Here is a 25,548-nt window from a genome sequence, read left to right on the forward strand (position 1 = left end):
GTGTGCTGGAGTAATGTAAGAATTGAATGAATAGCATTATATTCCTCAGAAAAAATCCTTCGGCTTCTCCCGTTAGGGGTCGCCACAGCGGACCATCCGCATGTTTGATTTGGCACATGTTTTTACGCTGGATGCCCTTCCTAACGCAACCCTCCCCATTTATCCTGGCTTGGGACCGGCACTAAGAGTGCACTGGCTTGTGCGCCGCATCCTAACCACTAGACCACCTATTATATTCCTTAAAAAAACGGTAGAAAAATCGGCACAATCTAAACACACAATATATAAAGTATGCTTAATGTAAATGCTGGAAAAGTTTACAGTATAGTAAAATTCGAATTCAATCCTACTATCGTAAATAATACTATTATCATTAACTGAATCAATTGTGTTCTATACAAAATAATACCTAGTAACATAGAAAATTCCATTTGAATGCAAGATTTCTTTTTATACATTTGATTTACATTATATCAATTAGTAACATTTGGCTCAGTTGCAGTTGTTTTGACATCTCAGAAGTTCTTCTGTTAATGGAGATTTACAAGGACACCATCACAATAATAAAGCAAAAAAAAACTTTCTAAAAACTGAAACAAATATACTTTTAAGACAATTAGTTTTATAAAGTTTTCCATAGACTTATTAAAGAATTTAGATCAAGAATAAACCATAAAGTCATACATGACGTATAAAGAAACCAAAAAAATTAAAAAACAGTGACCCAAATTTTTTTTTTTAACCATTTCCCGAATTCCCTCAGGCAGATATAAAAAGTAAAATAAAAATAAAAACGCGAATGCATTGAAGTAATAATGGGCAGACGAATATAAGCACCAATTAGTTGATTTAAAAGAATTTCTGAGCTCATAGAGCTTGTAATTAATGTAATTTTATCCTGTTACCATCATAAAATATCATTAGAAGCAATATACAATAATGGGGCGGAATATACAAACGTACAGAGAAACTCATTACCTTGATGGCACTATTATGGTTTCTAAACGTACTGTGATAACATATGAGCGCTTGAAGTGAAGGAAAAAATAGAAAAGAAAAAAAGTTCACATCATGTGTAGGGTTTTAGTCATTACTTCAAGGGCTGAGATTTGAAATCTGTTGTTTAGCATGGCCCTTTGCTTTTGTTTTGGGTAATGAAAGCCCATTGAGAGGCGGACATGCTGGACCACTGCCCATTCCGCTCCGTTTCAATTACCCAGCATGCTTTCAGCGGGGTAATGAGGTGGGTGTCACCACGGGGGCAAAGTGACAGCCAGTGCCTGCTGCACTGCCGCTTGGCCTCTCGTTTCCGCAGTGATCAGCTGCCAATTGAATGGGTCGAGAGGGCAGCCGAGTGAAAAAGATGAGGAACAACAGAAAAAAAAAAGCACGAAAGGAAAGACCTACCGCAGACCAGCGACAGGCACAGACAGAGCAGACCTCCAGCTACCGTATGTTTTCATAAGAGTTAGGAAGAAAAAAAAAAAACGGTAGCGGAAAAATGGCAGAATTGCGTTTCGAAGCCCAGTAAATAAAGTTGGTATTGATTTAATCGCACGTGTAATTCATTTTGCTGTCTGACACCAAGTCCAGCAATAAAAGAGAATCATGTAGGACAGCATAACGGATAATACGACCATACATCAATTGGGGTTCGAGAGACGTTAGGGCGATAGATCACCTTCAAGCCAGACTGCTTAGCTACGGAATTTTTTAAACTAGCTCCTAAAACTGAAGTGGCTTCCAATTTTCGTTTTCAATTTATAGATACTCTACTGTATGGTACTTCGCTGCTGTTCTCCTCTCGGCTTGATTCTATTTCATATTTAGTTTACTGCAGTGATTCTACCACGTCACCACCAACTCCAACTGAACTGAAAAACTGATCCGACACAGCAAGCATTACAGTAGGTGTTAGATTTATCGAAATTATGGTGTTTGCCAGTGCATCATGGTGCCACTTTTTCCTCCATTCAATATAGTTGAATCGGAAAAATTGCTAAATGCTTGTTAATTCAATAAAAAAACACCAACTACACTTTAGCAGGTTTTCCACAGGGTCTTAAAAAGTCTTAAATTCGCTGTCGAATAAATGTAAACGAGTCTTAATTATCCGATATCCATGTAACGCTACCGCTAATGCTAATTGAAACGCTCCTGCAGCACTTTAAAATAGGTTTGTTTGTAAATTTTTTCGCGGTGTGTTTTCTTTCTTTCTCATGCTAGTCCGAATATAATTTGCTGTTTCACAACTGCAAATGAGACCAACATACAACAGCCAATCAGCTTTCTGTTATTAGCATAAATCTCTCTTGGATTGTTATTGCTAGCCCTAAAAAAATGGAATTTAGGGCTCAGTTAAGGCCAGTTAAAATGTAATTCATAATAGTCTTTAAAAAGTCTTGAGAAAATCTTACATCTGACTTGTAGAAACCGTGTATATAGACAAAACTTTGACTTTTCCAGTTATATCAGGTTCTTCTCACCTCACCTACACCAGTTGAATCAGCACAAATCTCCCTCCAAAATCTAGCGTAACACCTTCTCAAAAGAGTGAAGATTATTATAACAACTTATCCAATGGTCAGGAGTCCACAAAAATGGTGTCCATATACTGTAGTTAAAAGGGTTGCCATTTCTGAAATAAAATCCTCACTTTGCCAAATAAAAGATTTTCATGAAAAAATGTTTTTATGGATTATATATACAGATATGTTTATTTCTGGCTTCATAAGAGCCACAAGATTAAAACAAGGCCTTAGCCATCTTTGGGACAGAAGACATTTGAAATATTTTCTCATTTGTTTACTGGGCAATGTTACCCAAATATAGAAAACCAGTAATTATAACCTTTACAGTAACACTGCTGCCTGAATAATAGCTAGGATTAGCACAGTTGCATCACCTTGAGTGACTTCTGCCTATCACTCTGCACCTAAAAGGGTTACAGTCCGCCTTTTCTTCTGCCTGATCTGAGCTTAATAATTAATAACAGCATGCATCTAAAGCAAAGAAAAAAGAAAAGTACCAAAATACAGACATTTAGCACTTGAAACCAGATGCTAGCAGGCAGAGAGAAAAGGCAGAGTTGCCGTTAGAATAACACACGCTAGGATGATTATTAACATACAGTCTATTTTACATTTCAATTTCTGTCACATGTTACACAGGATACCAAACCGTCTACAACTCTTTTGAAAGATATTTTCTGCTGTTTGTTTATGGCATGTGAATTCACACTTGCCCAGAGTTCATGAAAATAAGGTCGACTGGAGGTAAAAGCTAAAAAGAAGCAAATTCACATCTTTCCAAATCCTTTTCCCTCCGGTGTACTGACTCTTGTTTTGTTTTCCAAATATTATTCTTTTATTCACTTCAGTCTGAGCACCGATTAAGCTTCGGTTTTCAAGTTTTCCCAGTACGACATAGCAAAAGGCTAATATCCTAAATGTGTCGGCTAAACTATAAATGTTGCCACTTTGAATAGTTTAGTGGGGGAAAAAAAGGAGATTTTTCATAATGGCATCGATACTGATTATAAGAATCATCTTTATCGTCTTTGTTTATACGCATGACCTCCTGCATATTAACACGGGACCTACAGTATTTCTCCAAAAATGAAATCAATTTAAAGAAAGAAAACTGTAAGAAAGAAACAGCATGGGATTTGAATACTATTAGTTTCATAAATAGTGTAATAGTTCAGGTTAGATGAACATTAATCCAAGACAGACAGACAGACAGACAGACAGACAGACAGACAGACAGACAGACAGACAGACAGACAGACAGATAGATAGATAGATAGATAGATAGATAGATAGATAGATAGATAGATAGATAGATAGTCTACAAGAACCCCAAAGGAACACCATAAAATTACGTGATTGCTTTTTAACTGTACATTTCTCTGTAGATGGACAGAGTTCTGGGCTCGAAATAGCGGAGTACTTGTGCCACCTTCTGGCCAGAACATGGTAGAAAATATTGGTGAGGAAAATAGAACTACATAAAGGAGTGTTATAGTGAGGACAAAGAGATCAAGTAGTCATACAGATATATATATATATATATATATATATATATATATATATATATATATATATATATATATATACATTATTGTATATAAAATTCAAAATATATATATTTCAAAGCCCTTAGAAAAACACAGGTGAAACACTAATTATAGGGTTAATAAAATTCTAAGTTGTATTTAAACCTCTTTCATCAAGAACCTTTTTTTATTTTTACTTTAACAAATTGTACTACAGGTTACATCTAAAAAAATAAATAAAAAAATGATGGGCAGTGCTTTAGTACTTTAGTACTGTTCGGCATCCTCAGGACTATTTCTGTTCAAACAGTTTAGCGTCCAAAGCTGTATGCAATACCAATATTTCTTAGATTAGAAACCAGCTGAGTCATCAATTCAATTCAATTCAATTCAAATCAATTCAATTCAACACCAGAAACTTGCCCCAATCACATCGAAGTCTTCCATTAAGGCCTGGCTGTACAGTCCAATCACAACAAATGAACCAACACAAGAAAAAATCTGTCAGTGATTTCAGAGAGACTTGCCTTACCGTGTCAGCTTCGGCCATCGAAACCTTTGGAGGTCCCCATTCTTGACTAAGCTTCTCTCTGAACTCTTGAGGGATGACCATGCAGGAACGAATGTCCACATCTGGATAACTTAACGTTAAACCTTTTCTAAAACACACACACAAATATATTTGTCAGGGCTTGAACTCTGTTCCCTGTTGAAAATTGTGTTGTCCCTCTTTCTAATTACACTTCGGTCATATGCTTAGAAGTAGAAGACCATTCTAATCCCACTTTAGCAAGGTTAGACTATCAAAGAATGTATGCCAAAAGATCTGGCAAAATGTGTGATATAAAAGTTAAGCTGTTCAAATAAGCAGTGGAGACAGCTAGCCAGGGTGGTGAGTAGGTTTTTGAGTGGGACCTGCTAGCTGCTTAGCATCCATGACTCAGAAATGTGAGGGATTCCCACACATTCGACACCCACTTGCGTGCGTTTCCAAATTAACCTTGTTCCCATGAACAGCTGACAAAAGTCAACTCGATATACGTAGAAATAATGTTCATTTGTGATTTTACTCCTTTTTTTTGCTTACTTGCAAAACCGCTCCTCTTCTTCTGTGAGAAGTTCATCCTCTGAGTGGTGCTGGCACGAGAGCTTGACACAAGCGACCACCAGCAGCAGAAAGGTGTGTGAAAACATTTCTGAGAGAAAAATCAATCAATCAATCAATACACAAATACAACTGCATATAATAAGGGAAGTGGTAGCTCTGTTGGAATTCTGATTGGAAAGTCATGGATTCAAATCCCAGAATTACCAAGAACTCACTGCAGGGTTCTTGAGGAAGGCCCTTAATAACGCTCAGTTGGGAAATTTACAGGCTTCACTTATTAAATAAAAAAACGACAGGTAATATATAAATAGAGCATTGTTTTTTTACGTTTGCGTACCTGAAAACAACAGTGTCCTAACTCCAGTAGTCAAGCTGCGAATAACATGTGATCCCAAAAAAGCCTTATGTATCAAATAACGAAGCTAATTTGGGAGACTAAAACCTGCCCAGTAGACACATTGCACTGCTGTTAGCTTTATTACTGGATCTAATATCTGTCAGTCACTAGTCAAGGACAAACATATCTTGTTGACACGGATTTCTAGCTCAAACATCCGGGTAGTTTCATTATCTAATTATTTACATATCATTTGACATTTGTTGGGTCTCCTGGCATGTCTTATGGGATGTCTTATTATGTAAAGATTCCTGGCAGGACCTAAATAACTACTGATCCTGTAACTATTCATTAACTTTGAACTAGAACTTTAGTTCTGTCTCTTCAGACACAATCTCGATCATTTTTGCAGTGTTGTATATTCCTGTAGATAATGGCACCAACCTTGAACTAGATCCTGCACTATCTGTTCAATAAGAACAACAGGAGGCAAGAACAAAGACAAAATATTTGCATGTTCTCATAATTTGTTTATTACCTGATCAGGGTCACCGTGGATTCCCTTTGGATAGAACAGCTTAGAAAAATCCATGTACACCCATGCACACCCAGGTGGACACCTAAGAGGTAAACTGGAGTAGACAGGACACACATTTCTCATGTACGTTAATAGAAACACATTCAATCCGAATGTATTTGAAAGGTGTGTGAAAACATCTTGAGGAAAATAAATAAATGCATAAATAAATGAGTGAAGACACAAGTACATGCTGCTAAGCTGTTGGACTTCTGATCAGAAGGTCATGAGTTCAAATCCCAGCACCACTGCTATAAAAACACTTCCCTGAGACGAAAATAGGACAAAACTTTGGCAGGACTCAAAAGGGAACTTGTCCTCAGCTGACACCAAACAGTGCGATAATAAATAATCCCCGTCTGCAACTGTGCATTATAAAGTCAAAATCTGCAAGTGTGTGACCAGAAAATTCATTACAGTTTTACTATAAAGTCAAAAGCAATCTTCATGATTTCCAAGCGCTACCATCTCATGTATCTTTAGGGTGTCCATATGGGGCCGTCGTCAGCAGCGACACCTGCGCATTTATGCAGTTATCCAATCAGCAAGTCATGTGGCGGCGGCACAGTGCATAATATCATGCAGATACGGCTCCCGAGATTCAGTTAATAATCACATCAACCATCAGAATGAGGGGAAAAGTGTGATCTGTCTGACTTTTGTCTGTGGCATCACTGTTGGAGCCAGATGGGCCGGTTGAATGGTTGGATCACGCAAAGCAGGATGTTTTTTGTTTTTCACACCATTCTGTGTAAACTCTGGAGACCACTGTGTGAAATTTCCAGGCGATCGGCCGTTTCTGAAATACTCAAAACCTTCCCATCTGGCACCAACAGCCAAATCACGAATTTCCCCCATTCTGGTGTTTGATGTGAACATGAGCTGAAGCTCTTGAGCCGTATCTGCATAATGTTATGCACTGTGCTGCTGCTACTTGGCTATCTGACTGGATTAGTGCATAAATGAGCAGGTGTACAGGTGTTCTTATTAAAGCAGTGAGTGTATTTGTGTGCCTCTGAAGATTGTATGCCAAAGCAGTTTGCTTGTATGACATGGTGTGAAAGTGATTGTTGTCTAACCTTATTTATAGGTCTGGAGCTAAATGTCAAATGTGAATCAGTTTAGGTCTAAACAGCGACCCGTAAATTGTTGACAATACAGGTCATAATTTTTTTACATTGTCAGGATGTGCATTTCACACATAGGCCTTTTTGTGGTATCCTGCCTGAGTCAATCCACCTCTTAATACCATCATTATGATGCCATGGCTACAGTATTAAAACCATAAATATTATACAAAAACAATGTATAACAAATCACAGACTGGTATCTTATACAGTGAGAATGACTGGCACACCAAAAAGCAAGAAACTCAATTAACACAGTTCAACAAATCTCCTTTCACTGTAGCCACAGCTGCACCTCCAGCATACATCATCTCTAGCAGAAGCATCAATCTTAAGATCATAAATTAACCCTGGGGTTTCTGTTCATTTTTTTCCCCCCGTGCATTACAGGTTTCCTAGGGGTTTGAAATGAAGGCTAATTGTGTGTTTTTGTGCAAATTCTACAGGAAAGTAAATGCAAAAGTAGAAATGGTTTATGAAAAAACTGAAAAACTGTTTTGAACCTCACCAGCTTTTCTTGAAAAGTCCATCTTGTAAATATCCCTGTACAGTAAGTGTCTGCTACCAAATCGATTTCTTCTTCTCCGTCAGCCATTGTGGAAGGAGAAAACAGCTATTAAATCCGCACCAACATATTTGCGCTTGTGCAGTTTGCTACAGATGCAGGTTGTGAGTTCTAACTTGTGCTCTCTGTGACCATCCAACAGTGCATTTATTAAACAATATTTGATTTAATCAACTGTTTATTAGTATAAAAGGTAAAAGGTTTTCTCAGTGTTCATTGAAATTGTGTCTCCAAGCACAGCAGAAGTGCTGGTGTCTTGACCATCAGGTTGATAAGATGTGTAATAATAGCTCAAATTTGTCAATCAAAGTTAGAAAAACACTATTTGTACCCTGGAATATCGGGTATATAAACTAAAGAAATATAAACTTCAAATTCATTCACACAGGAGACAAAAGCAACAGAGAACTGCGAGACTAGAAACAAAACCAGAGAACGCCGTTTGCCAATTAGGATTTATTAAATAAACACGATTTACAGCAGAATACATGCTACAATGTCAGATGTCCATTTCCTGATAGTACAAACTACCCCAAACCCACCCTCACACACCGAATAAAAAAAATGTGAGCATCAGCTTGCTAATACTGAGAAAACATTCAAGTTTTGTAATCAACATCGGCTACTCGTTGACCGAGGAACTGGTGATTGTGCAGGGGGGCTGGATCTCCCTTTGGTTTGTGCTTCTTTGCAGCGGTGTTATGTTAGCACCGAGGATTCAGGATTTTTCTTTTTTTTATTTTTCCCCTTCTAGAGTTTATATTATCTATAATCATAGCCAGAACGTGCCTTAGTATCTAAAACTGCACTAAAGTGCACTATACGATATACAGTAGAAGCCTATATTGTACTGCATAGCGCTCAGCTGTTTTGCTAATACGTATGTATATATTTACTGCTGCCGAACATTCGTTTACGAAGTCTATTACATGCACGTGATTGGTTTCACACTTAACTTTATAGATAGAATTTCTTTTCAGCATCATAAAAACGAAAGACAAATTTAAAGTCGAATTCCCTGCACTGATTTCATGGGCCATGGGCGGTCACGGACGTGGATGACTCAGCAAACTGCCTTTGCTAATTTCTAAGGCTATTAACAATGGTACCTTTCGATCACAACGACATTATTTTTGAATAAAGCCGGCTAATAAAGCAATCTAAAAACACACTTTATGACCCAAAGTATTATGAAAGTATGGATACAACTAGTACACGATAAATCAATAGACGGTGTGCAGTATGTTTGTTTATGTACTTACAAAGTTTTACTATGTTTCAGTACAAACACGTACAGTATCGAGCGAAAAGAACCCTTTACTGTAACAGAGAATCGTTTACATTAAGGCATGGGGTGTCTCGACTGCAGCAGCAGATATGGATTCAGCTGATTTACTGAGAAATTCCTAAATGGGTTCACCTGCTCTTTCGGTGCTGTCCAACGAAAAGATTGTTGCGTTAGTACATAAACGGCGAATATCGACTTCTTGGTGCTATAAGGATCGTGAACGACTGAATCCTGGAAAGCCGGAAGCCGAAAATGAATTAAATCTGTTTTAACAAAATTACCATTGGAAGTTTCCATTGGACAGCAACAAGGTATCTGATAAAAAAAAAAAAAAAGTTTTCTGCAGTTTATGACCATATGCACGTATATACACATCGTGACGCTTAATTATGTACAGTTTCAGGCCGTGTTTTCTGCCGTGCTAGTTTGAGATGATTCTAATTCTCAAGGTTGTCAATCACAGTTATTGTTTTATTGAACACAATTATGTTCAATAAAATCCACCTGTACATTTCTCTTCAGCTCCACACCTGCTGCAAGACATTTAAGTAGCTCATTAGCACATTGAGACATCACTAGCACAATATCGATCAGAAGAACATCTGTCATAATCGCAGACCAAAAGAACGGCTCAAACGGCCATTTTTTGTATATACAGATTATTTTTTTATAAATGAAAAGAGCTACCATTGTTCGAAATGTCCTCTTTTACCACATATATTACAGGATATATTCAGAAAAGAGATTAGCGAAATGAAAACGAAATGCCATGGTGCTAAATATACTTCAATTTCCTTACCTAAGATTTCATATGAAAAAATACAACAAAGTAAAACTGTATTTTTAAAGCAAGGTTCCTTGGTGGACTCTCCATAATGGATAGACATCCAATGACATGTAAACATAAGCGTGATGGATCATGAAGCCCATTTGTGTTCTCATACATGCTCCACCCTTGTTTTCCGGAAGAAACTCAAACCTATGAATGTAGGAATTCACCCAGATTGATCATTTTCACAAATTTAGCCTGTAACTCAACATTTTTGAAGTTAAAACACAACCCAAATTATTTATACATTTCTAACACGATGGGAGAAAGGGCAAAGGTTAAATACGATACGAAATACGTATTCCACCAATCCCAAAAGAAATACAGGAGGCTGAGGTTTACATTAGTATTTATCCATGCTTGTGTGAGTGGAAGGGTGGCTTAACCCGTGTACGCATTACTATTCTTAAAAACTGGAATTGTGACAGACATCCGTTGGGTACAGAACCTGTAAAGGTGCTCTAAACCAATTAAAGTTAAGGGTTCTCCATGGATTAGTGGATTAGTTTTCCAGGGGTTCCAAGGAAGGTTGCACTGGTTCCAAACAATTGCTGATGCCCCAGGGTCCATCAAGATATAGTCAAACCAGTTATAGCCTAAAGCAAAAAAGTCTAAGGCTAATCGTAGAGAAACGCTCTCACCGACTTTTTCTCTGGAAAATCTTGAATTCCTGGAACAAACCGGTTCTCTAAAGAAAAAAAACCCCTTGACATTACTTTATGAAATTGGAAGAATTACTGATGTAAACAAAGTTTGTGCTGGTTCCTACTACCTTGATTTCTAGAAACTAAACATGCCATCCACAAGCTTTATTCGAAATTCCTCTAAAGTGATCAAATTGGTTTGTTAGGTCACAATTTAAGTCCATGACTTATGATGGAGATGCATACTGATGAATCCATCGTATTCCCAACTTGGAAATATCGAAACTCGTGACATGGCCTAGCTTCCCTCAAAAAGTCTTAAAGAATGGTGGTCAGTATGGAGTAGCAGACGGTTAATAATTAAACAAATGACAGTACATAATTTAGCAAAACAGAGCAATTTACCCTACCATAATGTATTAACTGTACAGTATATATGTATGTGGCAGCGGGCACGCGGATGAGCGCCGGTTTGCGATTGGAGGGCGGAGCCAGAAGTAACGAGCACTAAGAAGCACACTAAAAAAAATAACGCAGAGACAATTGAACTCTGTCGACCGATGCCGTATTTGAATTGCGTACATTCCGACAGCGTCCCAACATATCGTACCGCATATATACGCTGCTACGGTCGCCTGCTGTTATCGTCCAACCGTCGTAACTTGGGGACTCCAACTAGGACCACTAGGACTCTATTCAGACACAAAACAGCCTAGAACATTCCCTGCCACGCTGGGTTTCTGCACACACCAAATATAATAAATCTGATTTTCCAGTCTGATTTTTGTAATAAATCTGATTCAGCGTGGTTAGCGGGTAAGAAAAGACTTACTACACATCATGCTTGCAGTAACCCTGTCTCGTACAGGTTTTAAAAAAAGCGCTGTAATCAGCATCTTATATCTAAAAGCTCGGTGGCATTTCGCATTCCGTAAACAACTACTCATTGTTTCAGCAGATTTTTTGTTTTCTGTTTAGAGCTCTAAAAACTTCAGTTCGTACGTAAGCATTACGTGCTCTCTACGATAGACGGTAAAACTACTTAGTGAATACATTCGAATAAATATGGCCTGATCATGGGCCTGCCCATGAGCCTATAGTGTAAATATCTCTAGATATGTTTTGATTCTGAGAGCAAGGTCGGGACATGCAGCGTTCCGGAAATTAAAAGCATCCCTGTTTTTGGAGACCTACTGTACCACCTTGAAGAGTTTAGTTCAAACGCGTTCGTTGTTCACGTGATACCTTAGGCAAAGACTAAACGTTTGTCAGATGAAGGCCATCTCTCAACCAGGAGGGGGAGCATTTTTAAAGTAATACACTTGTGTGTTGGGACTCCGTTAAGTCTGACTTGAAGACCTTAGAGTTGAGGTCGTGAGTTTTGTGGTGAGCATTCCGAGCTTCTTTTATTATCATTCATGAATTTGTGCAAGCCTTTTCTGCGAAGGTCAACCTCCAATTTTTGCTAAATAATAAAGGGTCCAAATGTGATGAGGAAAAAAACGAGAGCCCTTTTCTGAATTGTACAAAACAGCTCCCGATTTGTGAAAACGATTCACAATTCGAAGTCAAAGTAACAGTCTGGGCAATTCGGGTCATATAGACAATCCGCAAGAGCAGGAACGAGTGAATATATCATTTCATCTCGGACAATTCAGTTGTATCATGGGGAAAACCTAATATAGCGATCTGCATGCTCGTCCATGCAGAATATCAGCATGGGAGAAAAAAACAAGCTCAGCCATTTACTGGTGTTTTTTGAATGTTTTCAGAGTGGAAAAGTCACGTGATTTGTGACACTCAGCACTTGTCTTGAGTGTCTGCTGGTTCTGAGTGGATGTGAACAGCCAAGGAATCAAAGTTTCTCTGGAAAAAAAAAATCATACAGTCTCTGGATAATGTTTCTTTTTCTTTTCCTGTTTAGTAGTTCAAAGACGTCGCCTGGATATTTTTGGCAAAATGGCTGTCGCGGCTTTTATTTCCCATCTAATTCTCGCACTTCAATCACATGACAGCAGAGGACCCAGGAGAAGATGGAGAGTTGGAAGAAGGTGTGGACGGAAGATTCCAGAAGAGCCACTTTCGTTTACACTGGCGTTTCTGGTACAGGTAGTCCTCTTTCTCCCGCTCTTTGCGTGCCCGCTGGTAATGATCATCCTCCTTGAGGTACCACACCGGAGGCCAGCGATGCTTCTCGAAGTACTCCTGGTTCTCTGGAAAAAACAAACAAAAAAACAAGTGGACATTCGTTTCAATATGTAAAGCGAACTGAAAATGACGACAAAGAACTGTGTGAATACCTGCAGACTTGGCCTTCATGTCACGAGGGAACTTGCGGCAGACGCTGTTATAATTAGTGCAGATGTGGTGGAGGCACCATCCGGCTAACTGCTGGGCACCGTGGAACTGAGGAATAAAGCGAGATCATACACCAAACAGGACAAATAACAATCATTTTTTTGTGACAAGCGAAATTTACTTTCATATAAATGCGCATCACAAAACACAAAAAGTTTAGTTACTACAGTCTGAGTTCAATTACCTGAGCCATTTCAAGATAAACCAGCACTTCTCCGTCAATATCAGCTCCCATCATAGCAGCCTCCATAAGCACAGTCACAGTGTAAAGCTCTGAAAGCACCACACCCAAAGCAAGGTTACATTATATATACTGTATATATATTATACATTATACAACACCAATTCCTAAAAAGATTTGGCACTGTGTAAAATGTAAAAAACCAAACAAACAGAATGCTTATTTCCATTTCAACATTTTCCTATTTGCTTTTATAGTAACTTCCACTCTTCTGGCAAGATGTTCCACTAGATTTTGTAGTCTACTTGTGGAGATTTGTGGTGTTAGTAAAGTCAGGATCTGATGGAGGTGAAGTGTGGAAGCCTGGGGTGTATTCAACATTCCAATTCATCCCAAAGGTGTTCAATTGGGTTGAGGTCAGAACTCTATAGCTGGAGATCTTGAACTCCGACTCAGGGGTTATCTTCATCTGTGCACATGGGCATTGTCAGTGTCACAGGTTTGGGTGAAGGGAAAGTCATAGGAAAGAGCCATATATAGTTGGAACAGTCAGGTGTCCCAATACTTTTCCTGCCTTTTCTAGAAAAAACCCCCAGATATCTCCAGCATTGGTTCCAGAGTGTTTTCACAGTTCTGTAGTCGACCATTTCCACTGCTTCATAACAGCTTTTAGTCACACTTCTACAGTAAGTATAGCCCTATTTGTAGTATGTGTGTGTGTGCATACCTGTCAGTGCAACCAGGTGAGGCAGGCAGAGACGGTTTGCAAGAACAATAAGCTCCATGGCGTCCAGGTCTGGGCGAGAACAGAAGCGTCCTGTGTAGAGATACTCCAGCACGGCACGCATGCAGCTACGCGTTGTGATTGGAAACAAGACCTAAAAAAAAGTGAATGCAATTCAACAATACATTTTTACAAATTGTTATTGCACATCATCTCCGAATTTACAACTTCAAAAACAGTGTAAAACGTAAATAAAAACAGAATGCAAATCTTAGAAATCCATATTTTATTCAAAATAGAACATAAACTGTATCTGTACTGTATTAAATGTTTAAACTGAGGAATTGTTACAGCCGTCAAATTCAAACTATCTTTTTTTTCCCCCTCAAAATGTACAAGTCACAAAAAACAGCTGGAGAAACATATTGCAATCGGTTAATTGACAATAGGGTTCTTCTGAACTAACCATTTGAAAACATCAAATGAAAAATACAACAAAGAACACCCAGAACTGTTCACCAGCTAGAATTCACTATCAGACGAGTTTTGAGACCGGTTGCAGCCATCAAAAATAAATATGACCTTTTAATTTTTTATTAAATGGTATACATTCTCAGTTTAAACATCCGCTACGTTTTTTTTGTTTTATTGTGAGTAGAATATGAATCTATAAGATTTGCAAATAAAATGTTTATTTACATTTTACAGGTTTTTTTTTGGAAATTGGGCTTGTACCTCTGACCCTTAAAAGCTCAAACAATGTAGACTGTGAACTACTGCATTTCCCAGAGCCTCCTCAAATGTGTATTCAGTCCAAACTGCAGCTTTCGAGAAAGCCATTTCACTGGCCCAGCACTCGAGAGTCAATACCGACTATTAGTGGTCGAGGAAGTACACAAACCATGTATTTGAGTTAAATTAGAGATACAGCAGGTAAAATATTACTACAGCAAAAGTGCTTATTTTAAACTTTCACTTGCAAAAAATGTTGCCTTCAAATGTACTTCAAAGTAATTTATGATGGCTATAAAAAAAATGACAAGACTTTACTTTATCGACTCAGTTTATGTGAAAAGACTTTAATGTGACTCTCAGCACACTGATTAATATTTATTAAAATGATCATGAGCCCAAAACCTTCTTTTCAACTACTTCAATAAAATCGTGTAAATAAGGTAATTGGTTTGTAGAAAGTTCGAGTCAGGAGTTTCTTCCATCATTCATTCTTCGGAAAACGTTCTGCTTGCTGTTGAACTGACGCTGAACTGTATGTTCGTGCTAAATAAATACAAGTCCGAAACAAGAGCGTGTGCTCCACCCTGACTGGTGGCTTGCTGCCTGTTTGACCATTTTTTTATCCACATTAATAAAAACTGATTTCGCAAAATGTAGTTGAAGATATTTGACTTCTTGTGAAGTTTTCCCCAAATGGAAATACTTCGGTAAAGTACAGATAAGGCGAAAAAGCTACGCTTGTCCATCACTGCCGTTCACCAAAGCGAAGCAGGTTGAAGAGCGTTCCTGTACCTCTTTAGTACAGCTCTCCACGAACGGGCCTCCGAACATGGCTGCCATCCAGTCGCAGCTCGAGATGAGCAAAGGTTTATGGGCCATGATCGTACCGTCATCCAGCTTGAACACCACATCTGCCAAGTAAAAACATACACCCAAATGCATGATTATACAACATTATACAACTTTAAGTGTTTAACATTTCTTTTGGAATGCTACGAATCCCACGGCCGTTTTTTTTTTTTTATTTAAGGCTGAACTGGAGAGTACCGAAGTGTAGAATAAATAAACAGGAACATCCGAAGCTTATGCAAGCAGCAGGAAACAGCTAGTTCAACAAAACAACCCCCTGCCCCCCCCTCCACACACACACACAGAAATTACAAAAGTGCTGAAAACACCATGTTTCTGATGGACGTCTTATTATATAAGCGTAAACGGCCAGCTGGCGAAATATTGAGCGCTGGCCCGTCTCCTTGGGAGGTGGATGAGCGACTTGCTAAATATCATGATGAGGCAGAAACGGGTAAAGAACTTGATTTGGGCCCCCCCCAACATAGTGTTTTTGCAGCTCAGAAAATATAGTGCTTAGACTGTGTTTTTAGATGCAAACAGTAGGAAATAACCTTACACTGCAGGAAATCCAGTACAACAAACTGTGTGTGTGTGTGTGTGTGTGTGTGTGAGAGAGAGAGAGAGAGAGAGAGAGAGAGAGAGAGAGAGAGGAAGGAAGAGAAAAAGAGATAGAGGGGATTTTGATGATAAAATTTTTACCATACATGCTACACAAGGCAATACAATCCAAAATAACTGGCAACCTTCATTAAAATGAAAGAATTGCAATTAAATACTACTAATACTACTATATATAAAAAAATAAAAATAAAATAAATGAATGACAAATCCATTTTTGAAGTAAGTACTATGCATTTCACACATCTCTCACCAGAAAAGGTTCCCTTAGCCAGGCACTCTTTGATCCGGTTGGTACGCCTCACATGGAAGGCCTTGGTGATCTCCTGGTTCATGAAAGCTTCATCGTTCAGGATGTTGGCCACCATCATGCGGAGATCAAACACCTCTAGCAGCTCGGCGATATGAGCCACCTGCATCAGTTCCTTCTCATGCTCGTCCAGCTTCCCGGTGTAGAGGTAGCGCAGAACAGCACGGAATGGCCCCGGCTGCATGGAGGCATCCATGTGGACCACAGTCATAGGCCTGGAGTTAAAGGTCAAGGGATCGTCCACTACTTCCTCCCGAACGCTGACAAAGGCTCGGCTGAACGCGGGGAGCAGACGGCCTCCTTCGCCTCCTCTGAGCGTCCCGTCACTGGTGCAGGCGCGTAGGTTGGCTCGTTCTCTTTCGTCGCTGCTCTCGCAAACGTCGAAGCTGGCAGCACGCATCAGCAGCTCGCGGCCGGATAGAGGCACACGTGTACGCTCTTTTTTGGCCTCGGGAGTCCGATGGTCAACCAAGAAAAGGTCATAGAATTTGGACGAGGCCGTGGCGAGGTAGATGCGGTGAGCAAAGATTCTTTGGCTCTCCTGAAGCACAAGGACGACGTCGGCGCACAGCGGGTCCTCCAGCAGACGCCCCGGGTGCTCCTCCATGCTGCTGGGGGGAGGCGGCACCGTGATGATGGGCGGAGGAGGTTTGGGAGGGAGAAACGGGGCTTGGAGGAGGGGCCGTTGGACGTTGCGCAAGTGCGACTTCCAGAACTGCAGGTGACGGCGAGATATCAGGGCGGCACGGATGGCGTTGTCAAATACATCCTTGATGCCGAACTGGGCGACCACGCTGGTCTCGTAATACGGGACACCAAGCTCTTTCGCTACTTCACGGCCCTTCTCCGGTGGCAAGATCTCGTTTGATTTGATGGGCCTTAGATGGAGAAAGATTGACAATTAGTCACTGAACACTAGGGGTGTAATGATACACAAATGTGACTGTTCGGTATGTACCTCGGTTTTTAATCCCCAGTTCGGTTCAATTTCGGTACGTTTAGAGGGTATAAAATGCGAAACATAAAATTGCTTGTCTTTTTTAATTAACGCAGTTTTTTTTTTTTGGATTTGTAAACATCAACAGTTTACCTTTGTAAAACAATTTTTAATAAAATTCTCACTTGATTAAATAATACACAATAGTCTATACAAAAGGAAATAGAATTAAAAAATTGTATGCAATAAACCTTTTTATTATATTCAATGTATCTATTTGTATTATATTTTTATTTCATAACATTTTATTATATTTCTAATTGTATTTAATTAGATTTATTACATACAATTAAATAAATAGTTTACATTTGTTAGACCCCATTGGGGTAATACAGATGTGTATGTAAGTGTGTGTGTTTTACATTTAACATTTCATTTTCTAAAGATATGATCTACTTAACTATCTCAATTTCAGCAGACTTTTACAAATGTCTTCATTCCTTTCATCCTTCATTCATTCGCTTCCTCGATATATAAATTGTCAGGATTTTTTTTTTTAAGAGAAATTCTTGAAGCTGGACATAAAACGCAAAACAATTGATAACGCTAGAAAGTTGTAAAAACGTTGGCGATGGCAGGAAGTGGCAGCGATTTCGCAGATGTGAGTTTTTTAAAAAGTACTACAAATAGTATTTCTGTTACAAAGTGAGTAGCCGCAGTAATGTGTCGCTAACTTTTGTTTCATTTTTACACCCCTGGCAGTGGGTACACTTCGCTCATGCGGAGACTAAACAAACTTGTGATCCGCCACTTAAAACGTTTGTAAGGGAACTCGGATTTAAACTATGTTTCGCGAGTAAGAAGGATTGCATATGGTACACATGTTTGTGTACTGTTACACCCCCTACTGAACACATGAATATTCAAAAGGTTTTAGAAATGGGCTCTAATCACAGCACAGATAATGCGACAGCAGGCAGTTTATTCGTTACAATTTCCTGGGCATGGCTGATAAACTAGCAGTTTGGAGTTGAATGAAAAATCATTACATGCTCCTGGAGTAGCAGTGCTCATGCTGACAATGAAGTCATCGATCTCTGTTATAGGGATAAGGGTTTGTAAAGGTGCCAGGCCAGGGAATAGAACAGACATCTGCTTATTATGCTATTTGCAGTAGTACAGCATCAGCATTGACGGCAGGACGATGTTCTGCGCTCACCTCGCCAGCGGGCGCCGCGCTCTGTTTACCGCCTCGAGGTCGGCATATCTCAGGTCCAGCTGGCAGCCGACGAGGATGACGGGCGCTCTGGGGCAGAAGTGTTTGATTTCTGGGTACCACATGGTCCTGACGTGGTGCAGCGAGTTCGGGTTCGCGATTGAGAAGCACAGCACCACTACATCAGACCTGCCACAGCACAGTGAACGCCCACAGTGAGCCTATGCGGTAGCTTTGGGAACGAAAACACAAACCACCGCTGCGAAACTAAATCCTCCCGCGCACCTGCGTGACCCAAAGCTCACCTTCCGTACGCAAAGCGACGGTCCTTGTGATGATCCCCGAACGTGTCCCAGAGCCGCAAGGACACGCTGACGTCATCGACCACGTCCCGGGAACGCTCTAGAACCTGGTTGGAGAAACACACCTATCACATGCATGGAGATTTACCCAGGTAATTACTGTTTATACATGGATTTGGGTTTCTGTGTGCCGTTATATGTAAATTAAAGACTGAGAGACGCAGAATATCCTCACCTCCTGACACACTCTGTACTGGTCTATGGCCCAGACAGTGGGAACATGTGTGGCGAGCAGCTGGTACTGCGTCAGGGTGGCATTGCAAGCTCGGGCACAGATGAGCCGGGTCTTTCCCACTGCATTGTCCCCGACAACCACACATTTGATGGTCTCGACATTTGGCCTCTCATAGTCCATATCAGAATCCATAAAATGGGACCTGAAAAACATACATATACACTCATAATGTCGATCGATTAATCGGGTAATCAGATAGGAACTACTTTTTCTTCATCAAAAAGCAAAGCTAAATTTGCAAAAGAAAATAAGACGGGTCTCTGAAACGAATGTCATTTGTTTCCTTTTTTAAAAAAAGTTTTGTTCTGTCGCCAATTGAAGGTTCACGAGATTCAACTTCGCATTGTTTTAGAGAACGAGTTGATCATTAGCTGATCTGATGCCGTTCACTTGCGTTCATTAGTGACATTCAAGATTTATCAAATGCAATTCATCAAATCAAGTTACAATTAAAAAAATTATAACATTTAGAAATAAATTTTAGATGACAGATGATGAAAACTGGTTTAACCATTTTGCATTTAATGACTTATACAATGAACTGATGCTGAGATGTTTTGGGGGTTAAGACTATCATGTGAAACCAGTATAATATATTTTGATCAACATGAACATAAACAACTAATCATGTCATCTTCTTTTTCTTTCGGCTTCTCCCATTAGGGGGTGCCACAGCGGATCATCCGTTTCCATACCCCCCTGTCCTCTACATCTGCCTCCTGCAGCCCAACCACCTGCATGTCTTCCTTCACCACATCCATAAACCTCCTCCATGGTCTTCCTCTTTTCCTCCTTCCTGATGGCTCCATCCTCAACATTCTCCTACCGATATACCCCATGTCCCTCCTCTGCACATGTCCAAACCATCTCAATCTCACCTCCCTCACCTTGTCTTCAAAACGTCCTACATGCACTGTACCTCTAATAAACTAATTTCTTATCCTATCCATTGTCGTCACTCCCAACGAACATCTCTAAATCTTCAGCTCTGCTACCTCCAGCTCCGCCTCCTGTCTTTTAGTCAAGAACAACTGATAATGTAGGAAACAATCGTACACGATCAATTAAATGAATGTACCACAGCATTCGCAATTTGATCAAAGCAAATGATGTGCACAAGTGACTAAATGATGTGGAGGTTGAACAAGTAGTCTTGAGAATTTCATTTCCGATCTGAGAAACAGTCCAAAGCTACTGAGAAAAAGTGTAAAAATGAAATTTACGACTTGCATCACGACATCGAAAACACGCACACAAATATGTTGTTAGCAACTGGCCGTAATCATGCGCTAAATTCATTGTTTTCAAGCGAAGTAGCGCTAAACTTGCACTTCCCCAGAGCTGTGAAATGAAATCCGTTTTATGTCTGTGGTACAATCTGAGAGAGATTCATGCCAGTAACTGAAAGCTGATTCGCTGTTGCATGTTGGTCTCATTTGTAGTCATAATACAGTGAATTATGTTTGGGTTAGCGAGAGAAAGAGCGACAAACGAAAAACAAAACACACATAAAAAAACTGCTGCGGGAGTATTTCGATGAGCATTAGCGGTAGCGTTAAATGGACATCGGAAAATTAGGACCCCTTTAAAAATGGTTTAAGACCTAGAACAGCGAACTGAAGTCTTTTTAAAGCCTATAATTACAATTTTTTTATTTAAAACGTACTTTTTAAGACCCCGCATAATGCAGATGTTAATACTGTAATAATAATGCAATATATAAAAGTACGCTATTCATGTTCATATTATAAATATGTATATGTGTGGTAAAGCAGAGTATTAACATTATGTAAATAAAAATAATAATAAGAATAATAATAATGAATCCCATGCTCACACCAGCATTACTGGAACTCAATCATACTTCCTTTCATTGATCAAACTATTTTCAGGAATCCTGATTTCCCCCATGTGTTACATGATTCTTTCTAGAGTCTGTTTCAAATGACCCTGAGCTTCCTTAAAGGGGAAACGTATAAAAATGTGATGCATTCATAAAAGAAAAAAACGATTCATAAAGATATCTGTCATAATCACACAAGCCAATCCAAATTCTTCTAATTTGATCTATCCTATAAAAACCAGTCCAATAGTCAAAAAAAAGATAAAAAAATCAATCTGTTGTGTTCTTTCACAACAATGGATTCCTCCACGTGCACGAATCTTTGAGTCGCATCAGTCGCTTTTATTTTTAAAAAACTAAAGTCGCATTTAGACCATTAAATCAAATCCTGTTAAACCGCACACCCTGATTACTGACTGAAAGAAGGCACTCGAGCTCAGTTCATCAATATTGCACCTAATTATGGTCCATTCATTGAGAACGTCATGAACGAGCCTTTAACGGTGCAATCAGATCAGTCGAAACGTGTGCATTTTAAGATTACAGCAGCTCTGACTCCAAGTTATCTAATGTATAAATCATTATTTCGAGAGCAGTGTTATTACTTTATAAAGATAATTAAGCTTGACATGATGTGCAGCTATAAACGGTTAAAATACGACCTGGCGTCCATTAATACAAAAAATTACTAAATCATATTCATGGCAAATCACTGTATTACCAAAGCAGGTAAAACAACTTCCTGCCACAGCACGAAGGATTTATTCTGTATTTAACTACGCAACCTATTAAACTGGGACTTGAATGAATGAAAGGATTCCTCTGATGATTATTCTACATCCATTCGCTTTCCTTTCCAAACCTGTTCATCTGTTCATCCATCCGAAAAGTCGATTCGGCCATTAATCTGCTCGGTGCAAACAATTCCCCGGTGTTATCAGCTGCACTAATCAGCTGCGGTACAGACCTAAGTTTAGCCCCGATTCTACAGAGACCAGAAAGGTGCTGCACATGGGGAACGTTTCTTTTTCTGAACATGATGTGAGAAACGAAGGATCTTAAATCCTCCTAAACGCCACGCAAGTGCTTCATTCGTTAAGCTGACAGATCGAAAGCAAAAAAAACACAACATGTTTTATATCTACCTAAAGATGTAAAGCTCTACACTCAATCTTCACCTTCCTGTGAATAAAGCCTCGTACGAAAGCTGCCAGACGGCACGAGGTCCTTCCTCTCCGCCACCTTGTTCATGAAGGTTGTCGGTAACGCAAACCCGGGCTCCGGTTTCCACGGAGACCCGTTTGACTTCCGCATCCGATAGCTGCCTACGTCTCCAATCACATGTACCATACGTGAAACGGTCCGTCACTACTGGTTACCATAAGTGGATCTACTTTAATGCAGATCGCGATGCGGTTTGCACTCGATTGTTTCGTTCTATTTTAGTCCATGCCGGATTTCTGGATCTACGAACGCATGCTGAGGATGCAGGGTTTACATTCTAACAGCTATGTGCAAAATCTATAACAACTAACGCTGCTTTATAACAGCTCATAACAGTCTTAAATCTAATTTTATAAAGTCAAACCGTGCTTACGGCGGACGGCATTCATATCGGCTCGTTTCTGCTTTCTGTATATCAGTAAAGAAATGCGATTGCTCAGATGACCCTGAGATAAATAAACCTCTGTGAACTTCTGCTTGGGAGGCAGAAACCTGAAGGTGACCCGGCTCGGGAGTTCTTGCTCCGTATCCAGGAGAGTGGGGTTATTTATACATGCTAAGTGTAGGGCGCAAAATCGCACTATTATTGGAGCGGCCTTCAAAAACTGCCCGCTCACGGGATCACAATTCGTCAATTCATCTCTACGATCAAATCAAACACTCGCACTGCTGAACTGGCTGCATGCAATGCATAGAGTTGATTTACTTCGGCACTGTTGGTGTCCTCCAGGGTTCTATTGAAAAAAACGTGTGATTCGTCGTCTAGCTTTACTTTTCAATTTAATGTACATTTAATTGCACAGCAATCCACAATTATAATAATATCATTGGATAAATGAATGGATGGACAGCAGACAGACAGATAAAGAAGCAACAGGATGGCCTCAAAAAAAAAAAAAAAAAAAAGCAAGAAAGCAAGATGGATTGATGGATAAAATTATAGGGAGGAATAGGGTGGGCCTAGGGAAAACAAAAACATGAAAGCAAGACGGACGGACAGACAGACAGACAGACAGATAGATAGAATTATGAGAAGGAATAGGGTGGGCACATGGAAGAAAAAAGCAAGATAGAAAGCAAGACAGACAGACAGACAGACAGACAGACAGACAGACAGACAGACAGACAGACAGACAGAAAGAAAGAATTATGAGAAGGAATAGGGTGGGCCCATGGAAGAAAAAAAGCAAGATAGAAAGCAAGACAGACAGACAGACAGACAGACAGACAGACAGACAGACAGACAGACAGACAGACAGACAGACAGATAGATAGATAGATAGATAGATAGATAGATAGATAGAATTATGAAAAGGAATAGGGTGGGCCCATGGAAGAAAAAAGCAAGATAGAAAGCAAGACAGACAGACAGACAGACAGACAGACAGACAGACAGACAGACAGATAGATAGATAGATAGAATCATGAAAGAGGAATAGGGTGGGCCCATGGAAGAAAAAAAGCAAGATAGAAAGCAAGACAGACAGACAGACAGACAGACAGACAGACAGACAGACAGACAGACAGATAGATAGATAGATAGATAGATAGATAGATAGATAGATAGATAGATAGATAGATAGATAGATAGATAGATAGAATTATGAGAAGGAATAGGGTGGGCACATGGAAGAAAAAAAGCAAGATAGAAAGCAAGACAGACAGACAGACAGACAGACAGCTTAAATTAAAAATAGAATTTCTGTGTACATGATGACTTGCCGTATCTACAGGTAGAACACGTTATAATATTAATCAAGAAATGTCAACAATTCAATATCAACCTTATTTGTTTAATTTAACAATCAGAAACCTGATCATCAGAAATCTTACTAATCATACAGTAATTTACATTCAAATTCTGTGGTGACTTTAAAGTTAAACACACCAAACATGTTCCATTCATGCTCACCCTGGCAATAAGGACAGCTTGCTACCTTTATTTCTGAGGCTGTAGTCTTCAGTCAAATAGCAGGTGCTGGGATTTTTTGCTGTGTAATAGATGATTTGAATATGCTGATCATTGTGTTGTTGAGGGGATTTGCCTCTTTGATGCAATGGGTGTAGTATAATAACCTTACCCTAAAGCTCCAAGGAGTAATAGAGAGAGAGAGAGAGAGAGAGAAGGAGAGAAAACTCTGCGTTCAGCAAAAGTCCTTGGTCATTAATCAGCATGGCTCTGACGCACCCACTTTCACGTTCATCCTTGCGGTTCAAAAATGCATGTGCCAGCTGATGCAACTGTGCACTAAAGTAACCCCAATGAGCGCACCCATGCTTTGCAGTCCTTAATACGTTACAAACCCTTTTTTGTGATTCTTCATGTGACACTACATAGGAGGTGTTTAAGCTCAATGTTTAAAGCTCTGGGCTACTGTTTAGAAGGACAGGGGTTCTGCTAAGCTGCCACTGTTGGGCCCTTGAGTACGGTCTTTAACCCTCTCTGCTCCAGGGGCGCTCCGACCCCACCTTCCAAACAAGCTCGGATATGCAAAGAAAGAATTTCAATGTACTTTTTGCATATCCAGAATAGAACAGAGAGGACATAAGTGGCAGCGGAGCAGCACTGGGCCTCGAACCCTTGATCTTCTGATCTTTAACCCAGAGCCCAACAGTGTTCAAGGGACCAAAAGTGGCATCTTGGCAGTGCTGGGGCTCGAACCAATGCCTGACCTTCTGGTCAGTAACCCAGAGCCCAACAGTACTCAAGAGCCCAAGAGTGGCATCTTAGCTGTGCTGGGACTTGAACCCCCGACCTTTAGATCTGTAACCCAAAGCCCAGCAGTAACCCAGAACACAAAAGTGGCAGCTTGGTGGTGCTGGGCCCTGAACCCCTGACCTTGTAATAAGTAACACACAGGCCAACAGTAACAGCTTGGTAATGCTGAGATGCGAACACCTGACCATATGATCAGTAATCCAAACCCTTTACCACTGAGCTGCCACTTCCCATCCAGTGGCATCTATGTGCCAAGTAAAAGCCCCGATCTCTCTTAACACCTTTACATGCTGCCTGGAGCTCTTTTAGTGTCATATAAGCAAAAGAAAAGCACATCTGTGCGCCAAAAATGTATCCCCATTCTTCCTGATACAGTGTTACGCAGTGTGTTACAGCCAGTGCGTTACTCTGGTCGTGTTACGTAACATCCAGATCTCCGAGCATCGCGTTACATGGCCGGATTAGATCGTGAGCACCGAACATTGACCATCCTCCCATCATCCAGGATGAACGGAATGAAGCTCAGCTCATCTTACCGCATCAGAGGGAAGAGGCGCATCCGCTCGGGTGCTGCTGCTGCTGCTGGGGGAAGGCGCAACGCGGAAACGGCATCCATGGTTCCCAGCTCGCCGCCGACGACTCCAGGCGGGGAACTTCATTTTCATACGGAGACAACAAGCCCACAGTTGCGACTAAGTCCCG

The 25,548-nt window shown here is 40.0% G+C and overlaps 2 protein-coding genes across 3 annotated transcripts in view; both read right to left on the minus strand.

Annotated features, from left to right (window-relative positions):
* The window catches only part of LOC124399455 (phosphatidylethanolamine-binding protein 4), a 109,820-nt gene extending 104,186 nt beyond the window's left edge, over nucleotides 1-5,634 (minus strand). The window contains exons 1-3 of the mRNA XM_046870356.1: nucleotides 5,503-5,634; nucleotides 5,145-5,253; nucleotides 4,590-4,716 (exon numbers count right to left, since the gene is read on the minus strand). Of these exons, the coding sequence (XP_046726312.1) occupies nucleotides 4,590-4,716; nucleotides 5,145-5,251 (234 nt within the window). The 5' untranslated portion in view covers nucleotides 5,252-5,253; nucleotides 5,503-5,634. The remainder of the gene's footprint in view (nucleotides 1-4,589; nucleotides 4,717-5,144; nucleotides 5,254-5,502) is intronic.
* Nucleotides 5,635-8,219: 2,585 nt separating this feature from the next.
* Nucleotides 8,220-25,519, minus strand: LOC124399806 (rho-related BTB domain-containing protein 2-like). 2 transcript variants are annotated; one of them, XM_046871000.1, is made up of 10 exons: nucleotides 25,383-25,519; nucleotides 19,001-19,202; nucleotides 18,769-18,872; nucleotides 18,467-18,652; nucleotides 16,254-17,188; nucleotides 15,323-15,441; nucleotides 13,799-13,949; nucleotides 13,075-13,163; nucleotides 12,833-12,938; nucleotides 8,220-12,745 (listed from the first exon to the last, which is right to left on the minus strand). In XM_046871000.1, the coding sequence occupies exons 1-10, from the start codon at nucleotides 25,460-25,462 to the stop codon at nucleotides 12,537-12,539; spliced, it is 2,181 nt and encodes a 726-aa protein (XP_046726956.1). In that variant the 5' UTR covers nucleotides 25,463-25,519; the 3' UTR covers nucleotides 8,220-12,536. The 2 variants fall into 2 exon arrangements, with proteins under 2 accessions (XP_046726956.1, XP_046726955.1); XM_046870999.1 differs by having other exon boundaries at nucleotides 18,769-18,890.
* Nucleotides 25,520-25,548: the final 29 nt, after the last annotated feature.

The sequence above is a fragment of the Silurus meridionalis genome, chromosome 17, assembly GCF_014805685.1.
Source record: "Silurus meridionalis isolate SWU-2019-XX chromosome 17, ASM1480568v1, whole genome shotgun sequence".
Taxonomy (NCBI): Eukaryota; Metazoa; Chordata; class Actinopteri; order Siluriformes; family Siluridae; genus Silurus; species Silurus meridionalis.

What these genes read in the sequence shown, in the direction of transcription:
- LOC124399806 (XM_046870999.1), bottom strand. Translation starts at nt 25,462, where the DNA reads ATGGATGCCGTTTCCGCGTTGCGCCTTCCCCCAGCAGCAGCAGCAGCA. An exon ending in AGTACAGAGTGTGTCAGGAG is followed by an intron (nt 18,891 to 19,000) that starts GTGAGGATATTC and finishes TGCATGTGATAG; the next exon opens with GTGTGTTTCTCCAACCAGGT. An exon ending in GGCTAAGGGAACCTTTTCTG is followed by an intron (nt 15,442 to 16,253) that starts GTGAGAGATGTG and finishes TTTACTTGGCAG; the next exon opens with ATGTGGTGTTCAAGCTGGAT.